The sequence below is a fragment of the Stegastes partitus genome, unplaced genomic scaffold (genome assembly GCF_000690725.1).
Source record: "Stegastes partitus isolate 25-593 unplaced genomic scaffold, Stegastes_partitus-1.0.2 Scaffold583, whole genome shotgun sequence".
Taxonomy (NCBI): Eukaryota; Metazoa; Chordata; class Actinopteri; family Pomacentridae; genus Stegastes; species Stegastes partitus.
The window spans coordinates 371,769-382,523 of record NW_007578314.1 but is presented as its reverse complement, the minus strand read 5'-3'; the positions used below and the strand labels follow the sequence as shown (position 1 = coordinate 382,523).

The 10,755-nt window shown below is 43.7% G+C and overlaps 1 protein-coding gene across 1 annotated transcript in view; it reads left to right on the top strand.

The window, feature by feature from the left end:
- Positions 1 to 926: 926 nt before the first annotated feature.
- The window catches only part of tmtc1 (transmembrane O-mannosyltransferase targeting cadherins 1), a 172,917-nt gene continuing 163,088 nt past the window's right edge, over positions 927 to 10,755 (top strand). The window contains exon 1 of the mRNA XM_008288946.1: positions 927 to 1,517. Coding sequence (XP_008287168.1) covers positions 1,222 to 1,517 — 296 coding nt within the window. The 5' untranslated portion in view covers positions 927 to 1,221. The remainder of the gene's footprint in view (positions 1,518 to 10,755) is intronic.

Below are 10,755 nucleotides of genomic sequence, written 5' to 3'. Positions count from 1 at the left end.
TGGATCTGCTGCTGCTGATGTTCCACAGCAGAGAGAGGCAGCGTCCTTCTGCGCATGCGTCTGCAGGCGGGTTCTCAGTGCTGATGTCGCATTCAGATACTCCACATAAGCTCGTACATCCCAAACTGATGGCTTAACCGGGGGTTTGTCCAATATTTATGCATGATAATAAAATCCTCCTGCACACCTTAGTTTCTTTTCAAACACTAAGCAGCGTGTCGTAAAATAATCATCCTCAGAATCTTCATACTACTGCACAACATGGTGTGTTCAGTGTCATTAGGATATTTCACACAGTGGCTCCACATAGACAGCATTACTGAGGATCCCTGAGCGTATTTTCTCTATTATTGAGAGTTTTCTTACCTTTCTAAAAAGTAGCTTTGATGCAGTTGTTTCAATACTGTTGCTTTTTATAACATATTAACACAAAAAGCAACCCAAGCCTGTGTGGGCTGGACCTCCATCTGCTGTGTCTTGTTTATGATGTGTTTTTGCTGTGCAGTGTGTTAGACTAATGCATGTCACCTAACCACACGTTTACACTCAAAACAAAGGAGGGAAAAAGAAGCTAGCTTTTGCTAGTATGACATACAACAAACAAGCAAACAACAACAAAATAAAAAAAGCAAATTGGCATCTCTCATGGCAGATCATGAAATAATGCAGTTGAAAGCTGAAAATTAAAATGGCTACTGAAATCAGATCTGTGTTGTCAAGGCTAAGAATGAACAAACAGGTACAATAAGTTTAAAAATAAATTATGTAAAAACAGAACATTTTAACGAAAGAAACGACGTATTTAAATTAATAGTTGAAATATATTTATTTATTACTTATAATTATCAACAAAAACAATGATATATTAATTTTATTTAAACTGTATAACAAAAAATGTTTAATAACAATTAAAATAACAATATAAAATATAATGTAAATAAATATCGTATTATAAAAACTTTAATAAGGTAATCTGACATTTGTAAATATGAATAAAAGTCCAGTGAAGACGAATAAAGAACACATTTTGTGGCTGGACAGACTGGAGATCACAGGTCCTGAAAGTCCCCGACGGCACCTGAAGGCAGCACAACACATCCACACCGTCCCCGCTGTCCAAGGCGCACACAGCCGCTACCTGCCAGGCGGAATGGACGTCTCCTCCGGTGCCCCCAGCTTCTTCCTCTGCCCCACGGAGCCGCGAGAGAAGCCAGGCCCGACATGACAGCGCCGGGACGGGAGAAGAAAGCCCGCCAGCAGCCGCGGCTGACTGTCCGGCTGGAGGCGGTGTGGGCTGCGGGTCGCTACGCCGCGCTGGTCGCCCTGTGCGCCCTGTGCTACAGCAACTCTGTCCGCGGGGAGTTGGTGCACGACGACGTGTGGGCGATCATCAACAACCCGGACGTCCGACCGGGCTCCAGCCTCAGAAACATCTTCAGCAACGACTTCTGGGGGAAGAGGATGGCGGACAACACGAGCCACAAGTCCTACCGACCGCTCTGCATCCTCACCTTCAAGTAAGTTCTCCCAACTCCGCTGAGTGCGCCTCACCTGGGGCTCCGGACCGGGCACCGGGCTCTGCTGTGGCCGGCGGTGACCCGGAGGAGAACCGCGGGGAGCTGAGGCACGCAGCGGGGCTGACGTCATGCAGCCTCCTGCTCAACTTCAGCGCCACAAGCTGAGCTCCTGGGCTGCTCCGATCCACACAGACCCTCCTGATGAGATAGCAGCGCTGTGAACTCCGTGTAGAGCCGCTCCAAGTTCCCATTAGAGCCCCACAGACCGCCGCCTCCCACCGGGGAGGCTGTCACCGAGGGCTGGAGCAGCCTGTCCCAGCACAGTCCTGCCCTCATGCCCACACCACGTACACGGTGTAAAGGAGTTCAGATAAAGCCGAAACGAAAATAATAATAATAATAATAATAAAAAAGAATCACGCACACTCAGACAGAACAACCTGTTGCGCAGCTTTGTCTGAAGCCCTTCAGCGGTGAGCAGCGTGGGAGGATGGAGAAGTTGTGGAGGCAGCGCTCCGGAGGGGCTGGTCCTCCTGGAAGGAGCAAACCGGGCGAGCGTCCAGAGCAGGGTGGGAATGTTTTATACATGGTTGTGTGGTGCAGAAGGAGAAGAAGGCAGCCCACACGGTGTTCTCAGAAACGAGGGAAAATGTCCAAACTGAGGCTTGTTTATTACAAAGATGGATTGTGGAAGCCAGGAGAACAGATCCAAGGAGAGTCTGCTCCTGCAAGAGTCGCTCTTTTTTTTTTATTTTAATTAGAACTAGTCTCATAGTGTAGTGGAGGATGTAGTTTTGGAGTGTAGTGCCATATTACTGAGCTCTTTCTGTTTTTAGAAACTTGTGAAATGTCCTTGGTGTCCACAGTTACAGTGCTGAATCCAATAGTTACCAATGAGTGGAGCTCTGCTTGTATTTCACATAAACACATGTAGGACTGAGCAATGGTCAGTATTGATAATTACTGATCAGATTTCATTATCTGTCTTCAAAATTTTGAATTGAACCATCTCACTTTGAATTTAACTATTGAGCTTACCTGTCAAGGTACACAGGTAATAATCTTGATGTTAACCAATCAGAAACACACACATGCATGCACAAATATAATATAAAATGGGATTTAAAAAAAGACCTGGCCTTGATACACACTAAGTAAAGAGAGCAGGTAGGGGGGTGAAGCCACCACACTGCGCTGAGGTTAAGGTTCCTAGTGGCTGGCCTGGCCGGTCTTATTGGACGGTAACCCCACACTGGCCTCAGTGTCCGTCCTGTCAGTACGTTAAGCAGGCTGCCTGGAGCGTTGAGTTAAGATGGAGGTGGTGGGAGATGCAGGGTGGTGGGCGTTTTAAACTTGGAAGGTGATTATGTGTAGGCAGCTACCGACTGTAGTGTCCACCAGGAGAGGTCTGTGGGTGCATGTAGCCGGGATGAGAGGGACAAGCAGCTGCTGATGAGCACGCCTTGGGAGACCTGCATGGAAGTCATGGGGAGAGCAGTGGAGCGCAAAGGAGCTCCGTTATCAAGGGATCTGATCGGCTGTTTATGAATGAGGGAGGGAGGGAGGGAGCACGCTTGGAGTTCATGAAACTGAACTTTTTGGATGTATGCTTTCATGGCAGTTTGCAGCTGATGCATGTACATGAAACTCCTGAACATTCTGTCACGCTGTTTCTCACTGCTCATGGTTACGTGTGATAGATCTTTGTAATACTGTAGCTAAAATCTTAAGTAAATGAGCCATTTGGACGCCTTATGTCACCTTGTTTAAGCTAAGTTTTGGTTGCATACGTGTGTGAGCTGCTGTGCTGCAGTCACCTCTCTGCTCGTAGCCTGGGCCATCTCTGAAACGTTCATAGTTGTGTCTGTCTATAAGCAGATGTTCAGCAAGTGAGGCATTATGGGTACAACTGAATATAAATTTGACCTCACTGGATGCACTGGATTGAAGTAAAGATAATTTTAAATCTGACTTTGATGCAGATTTGTGTTGATGCAGGAGTGTAGCACAGCATGGAGGTGAAGGCAGTGCTCTGTTCATTTACATGTGAAACTGCACAAAGAGTATTTTGTCTGTAAAATCAGTGAATAATTGTGATGAACAGGGTAGTTAGCATCTCGATATTGATCCTAATAGTCATGATTGTCATTTTGGTTGTAATTCTGCAGCCTGAGGCGGTTTTATTGAAATACTTCTGCTTCATAAAGGATGATATTGACTACAAACAGCGGTCAGCAGTGTCTTGCAGTTGTTGCCACCACATGAGTCAACATGACTAATTAGCCGGACCATTTAAATCAGTCACACAGAGCTCTGGATCTTCAGAGTAAAAATAACTTTTGTAGGTTTCTGAAATGATTGTTATTTTTCTCCTCTTCAAAATCATCCCTATCATTTCATAATGTCTCATTTTCCCCAATATTCAAGTCATCTGGTGAACATGTCGATATTTTTTTAATACATCAATTCATATTGAAGAAAAACAAAATGTCACAAAATGTCTCCAATATCGTGCAGCTCTACTAAAAGTAGATTGAATATCAGATGCACACATCAGGTATCCAGACACCTGACAACAGAGTGGATCTAATAATGATGGATAACAAAGAGTGTCAGCAACAGTAACAATAGTGTTACGTCCAGCCCTCTGTCAGACCACCATGTCTCATTTTATATGTAGTTTTTTGTCTGGCTCAGACAAGCAGGATGTATTATGTTTATTAGTGAGCGTCCGTGGTGTGAATAGAGAAGTGCCTCTGACTGGTTTTGTGCTCATGTATGTGCTGCTGTGCATGTATCCAGTGATGGAACTGTTTCCTGTAGGTCTGCTCAGTGACGGGACTCGTTGAGCCGAGCTGAATGAAGTGATTCCTGTCATCCAAGTGATTCATGATTTCCACCTCTATTGATACCAAGAACACTACATCGTGGGCCAGCAGGCCGTTTGGTTCTGGAAGCAGTTTTCCTTGCGGCAGGAATTGGAAACCCAGACATTATGTGTGGTGGCATGTGACTGGCTGCTGTGGTGACAGACAGTGTGTGCCCCCAGGCAGAGCTCTGTCCACACGCCGTGCACTTAAGATGAGTAAAACTGAAGGTCCTTTGGTGTGAGAGTGTGTGGCTTGATGTGTGTGTGGTCAGACAGCAGGATGGTTTCATTGTTTGATGACACTCAGTCTAATTATCCAACAGCGTTACAACTTCTCAAGCAGCTGCTTGCTAGTCTTCCCTCTGGTAATACAGTTGTTGAAGAAGATATTGCTGGCTTATTGCTTCTCCTGAGAGCAGACAGTGTGGCTTACGGCTTCCAGAAGCATCTGCTCTCAGAAACACACAAACCGCACTTAATGATGAGTGTGTGCTGGAGATAGCGGAGCCACGGTAATGGTCAGAGACAATGAAGGGGAAGGTAATCGTTCAGGAGTGGCAGGTGTTGCCTTATTGCCCACATGGGGAGGGTGCTCGCTGCTGTGGCTGCAGCTTCCCCGGCTGTTCGACTGTCAGCTCCTTCACATTCCCTTCATCAGCTTGTCATGTGAAGGACGCCTGTTCAGGACCTCCAGACATTCCTGGATGGAGAATAAATGTGCACATCGACTGTTTTCCTTCGTGGAGAACTTTAGCGTTTAGCCTCAGTCCATAACCGTCATCTGCTGTGTGCATGTGGAAAAGGTGTCGACAGGATTCAGGAAACATGCTGCTGCATGAAATGATGCGTTCGTTGGGGTGTAAAACTGATTTCTATTAAACATGTCGGCTGAATTTCATAGTTTTTTACACCTGGGGAATTCTCTATTTTGAATGGAAACGAATTCTCGTGCCATTTGGACATTTTGAAATAGCAAAGAAATGGGACCTTGAGTTTCCAGACTGCAACACTTCACATTCTACTGAAGTTAAAGGCCTCAAAAGATGCTGCTGTATTTTTGTGGACACATCATATATATACGACTGCATCACAAAAAATTACATTGTGAAAAAGTTCCATATTTCATTTTGAGTTCAGGTAAATGACTAACAGTATAAATTCTGCATATCTCTTGGTCTAGTTCAGACAGCATGTTCATGTAGCTCTGTATTGTCAATGCTTTTAATGATTGATATTAGTAAATATTCAAATTATTAGAGATCTTAGATTTCTAATTTTCATAAGCTACAAGTCATATTCATCTACATTAGAACAAGAAAAGGCTTGAAATATTTCACTTTATGTGTAATGAGTGTGGAATATATTAAATGTTCGGTTGCATAAATAACTGATGGAAAATATGAACTTTTTCACAATGTGATTTTTTAAGATGCACTAGTACACTGTAGGAACGTTCTGGGGGCCCCAGTACCATCCTTGTTGTTGTACATTTTTCTTATTTCTGAAGGCCAGTAATTAACAATTTGGCCTCTGCTGGAGACATGCAGTCTCTTGGATCTGCTGTAAACACTTTTGTCTGTGAGAAATGTATTTTTGGAGATAATGAAGTTTCCATAATTGGCATTAACAGATGGAAAACTAGAAAGGGAAAGTTGTTGATAATTAGATGCAGACAGTGGGCTGGGTTCATGTGGGGTATTTTGTATCTGTCCATTTCAGAGATTTAATTAGTCCTTATTTAGTCTAAATATGCTGCTTCCTGTGAAGTCATGAGGAGGGAATGGTGTCGTACAGAAGGAGGTGGAGACGTGCTACATGTACAGCTGATAGAGAATAGTACTTTTTTCTTTTCAGAAACGCAACATAATTTAGTGGCATTTGACAGTGTCAGCAGTATTAAGGTCACCTGGTTGCAAGAAGGATGCTCAGATAGAGGCAGCAGCACTCTCTTTCCTCACCTTTCTTCCTGTGGATACATGGGAGTCTGTGTTTCCAGTAACTTTCAGCCACTGGTGATGTTATACACACAGACCTTAACATGAAAGGGTTTTGCTTTGGCGTCAGTGTGGCAAAATAAAGAAATATGAGAAAAGATTTGAGGTTAGGGCTGCATGGTGGTTAGCACTGTCGCCTCACAGCTAGAAGATCATATCCTGTTTAGGATGCCTGGGATCCTTTGTTTTTATATGTTCTCCCCGTGCAGCGTGGGTTCTCTCCGGGTTCTCCGGATTCCTCCTACAGTCCAGAAACATGTTGAGGTTAATTGGTGATTGTAAATTGTCCGTAGGTGTGAATGTGAGTGTGCTTGGTTGTCTGTCTCTAAGTGTAGCCCTGTGATAGACTGGTTACCTGTCCAGGTGAACCTGCCTTCACCCTGAGTCAGCTGGGATAACTCCAGCCCCCCATGACCCTAGTGAGGATTAAGGTGTAGAGATGATGGACGGAGTTGAGCTTAAATATGTACTTAGAACATAGACTATGAGTTTTCATTGTGATTGTGAGTCAAAATTATCACCGTCTGAGGAGAAAATCGTCACCACCTGCCTGGCTGTGCTGTGTGGCTGCTGTGTTGATGAACACCGCAGCATGATGTCATGAAAAGTGTGAGTTGTTGTTTAGTTGTCTGATATAGAGGCCTAATGCTAAACCGCTAGTTGCTAAGGAGCAGCAGGACATGTTTCCAACTAAGTAAGTCAGCAGCCCTCCCCTGCTTTGAGTATAAATACGTTGAATTGGTGGCCGTGAACACTGACAGATGTCCTGGACTGACAGCATCAGTATGACAGTATTTAAACACATCTGTTCCAGCAGAGCAGCCGTCCATCAGCCGGACTCTGTTACTGTTAACTACACAAAACAAGTCCGTGCATAAGTTGTTAGTCTTGTTTATTATAAGACTTTAAACCAGTCCAGTGTGATGACCCAGGTTCATTCAGTCATATTGCAGGTTGCTGTTGGAGGCTGCGTCCCGCCATCAGATGAAATTGGTCGGACTTTGTTTTGTTAGACGCGTCCAACACATTGAGTCTCATTTGATTTGTGTCCTTCAGTGAAGCCGGGGAGCTGTTTTTGCTGCTTTTGCTGCTTTTGCTGATTTTCTGTGTTTAATACTTTAGACTTTGAAGAGTTAATTGTTGCATAGCAACAGACAGGAGTTGGAGCTCAACAAATTTTAAATAACATCTGATTATGTATAATTTAGTTTACAGTAAAAGTATTTTGTGTTGGCTTTGTCTGTTCTTCAGATTCCTGATGCAGTCGGATGCTGCAGTAAACAAATGTGAGTGATTGAAAAGCTGCTCTGTTCGTCAGCAGAAGACCTCGACTGTGTTTCATACATTTTTCATAACTGTTTGTTGATTGTTAACATGGCCATCCGTTCTTTAAGGTAATGATTTAAAACGTTCATCGCTACTTCAAGTACTTTTATTGCCTCCATGATGGGGCATCACAGACACAGTTCCATGTGTTGACTTGTGTTGGTTTTGGTTCAGCTTCAGTATCAATGCTTCAGTATTTACTCGTTCCTTTCATGAACCACGGTGTCTTTATCTCATGTCTCTCCTTCTGCAGCCTCCCCTACAACTCTCCCACTGGAGGCTTGTCTTACAGTTAGAGCTGCAACGATCAATTAGTTAGTTGTCGATTATTACATTAATCATCAACGACTTTAATTAACGATAAATTTGTTTGTGCAGTTTTTTAATGATAAAAGTCTAAATTCTTTGACTGCAGCTTGTTAAATGTGAATATTCTCAGATTTTTTTCCTCCTCAATGACAGTCAACTGAATATCTTTGGGTTGTGGACAAAGCAAGACATTTGTCGTCTTTGGAAAACACTGATTTGTTTATTTATTTAACAATTGTCTGGCTTTTTGAAGAACAAACAAGTAATTAGTTTTTCAAGAAAACAATCAGCAGATTAATCGACGATGAAAATAATTGTTAGCTGGAGCCATACTTCCAGTTTGAAAACCTCTGCGTTGACCATAAAACACAGTTCATGGTGCCCTGTAATGAGTTGAGGTGTCATCAGATGATGCAGCTTCTCTGATTTGGAACCATTTCAAGTTCAGTTAACATTTCAAACGCTGATTCACTTTGTTCTCTTTCACACTCTGGACAGCTCTGGCTGATTTGTACCCATGCACAAAACCTGTTGTGAGCTCTAACTGAAATCATCTGAGGAAGGCCTACATGTGCATGCACAGTAACAGATGGGTGCACTCCTCCACCAGCTCCTGTGTCCTACGGCTCACTTTTATCTGAATGCCTGCTTTGCACCCCCGCACACACCGGCACGCACACAACCCCACGGTGAACCTAAAGGGAATGTTCAGTCAGTCCAGCATAGTCTTCCCTACACCGGTGAACACTCTGGGGCTTTTGGGATGCAATCAAGGTGAAGGACACGCACAGAAAGAGTAAACACACACACACACACACACACACACACACACAGAGAAGGCAGCCTCAAGGCTCTTTTTATAGCTGAGGCCTGATGTGCACCACGAGCTGAGCAGTGATTGCGGCGAGAAAACAACGGAGAGAGAAAGAAAGAGAGAGCGATAGCAAGAGACCATGCGATTAAAATAGAAACACGAGGACAAGATGACACAAGACAGGGAAGGAAGAAGTGGTGACGGATGCTCTTCTGTTAAATGAGGAGAGGAAGAGGAGGCGAAGGAGACAGGCACAGCAGATAATAGAAAGAGACAAGAGCCGAGGATGAAGAGTGAAAAATGAGAAATGACAAAGATGAAGGGTAAGAAAGTGACGGATGACGCCGCTGTAGTCTGAGAGAAGCTGAGTCAGGTGATGTGAGAGCTTCATTTCCCAAATGTTGTTTATCTATTTAAAAAAGACAAAAAAACATACTTGAAGTTCAGAGGTTCAGTCGTGGCCATGCTGCCATTTGGCCAGCCAGGACATGCAATTATCTTCTGCTCCTTATTGTGGAGAGAGTTTTTCCTTATCCTGCATTCACATCTTATCTAAAACATTTTCACCCTTTTTTCATCCCTCTTGCCGGCAGTGTTTTAGTCAGACCATTTTACATTGCAGGGGTTTGGTAAGGTGAATCACCATAGCCGTTAACTGCTGATGCAATGTTCTCTGGGATAATTAACAGCCTATTTTTAGCATTCTGCCAACCTTCCTTTGGGTCATGGCCCAGTCCCTCCAGCACAAGAAAATATATCAGAGTAAAGGACAGAAGTCATCATGCCTCTGCTGCTGCTGCATGGTCACTAACCAGCAGACAGACAGAGAGTTTAATTATCACTCCCTCACCTCTCCGGCCCGGCAGTCACAGAGGACGCTGCATCCGTCTCGCTGGATGTCATCACAACAGACCAGCTTTTAAGTGCTGCTGTGTCAGTGCTAGTGGAAGGGCACAGGGACACAGAGTTTAAATATTCATCTTTTGTGATCGTTTGCAATGTTAACAATCAATTAGCAAAAATCAAAATGAAGTAGAGTAAGCAATTTTTCATATGCTGATAGAGCCACGAACACCGTCGCCATAGTGATTCAATTCAACTTTATTTGTATCATGCAATTCACAGCACTAACATACACTTTAGCCTAATTGTGGAAGTTCTGCCCAGAAGCCATTAAATGCTACAGAAGTCTTTGTCATGGTGGCCCAGACAGTTTTTTCTTTTTTGCTGAGATAGACAACTTGAGACTTTAAATGAGAAATTCATGTGTGTCACCATAGATTAACTGTCATATTTCCACATATTAAAGCGAACAAAGAAGCTCATTCTTCGTACATCCTTCTCTGACTAAAGTCATCTCTGTGTAATTTTAGGACAATGAACACAGATGCAGCTGTGGTCTCTGCTCGCACGACAGAATCACTAAATGTCAGTGGGAGTGTTGACAAGCAGTCAGATCGTGAACTTACACCGTCAGCCCGGCTGCCATGTTTTATACACGAGGTGGGGACCGACCAGCCTGGTGGTCTGGATGACGATAGCCTGAAGTCTTAAATATAACATTTTACTTTCCAGTTCCAACTGCCTCATGTGAGACAACACATCTTTGGCTCAGGATTCTTTTCCACGCAGTCTACACAAAAGCACAGTGGGTTTTATTACCCTGTGATGAGCTGGTCTCATTGGGCTGCACGGTTGTGGCCACAATGATAATCAAATGACAATCACAGTTATTTATCACCATTATTCCTTGATTTTACAGACAGAATATTTCACATTTGAATAAATTGAACACCAGTCTCACTTCAATGTTGCACCACATTCCTGCTGATGTACGCATCTTTGCTTCAAAATAAGACTGGAAAAAGGTCCTCATCCACCCGAAAGCAATACGTAGCTACTACTGACCCAGCACAGATGCAGCAG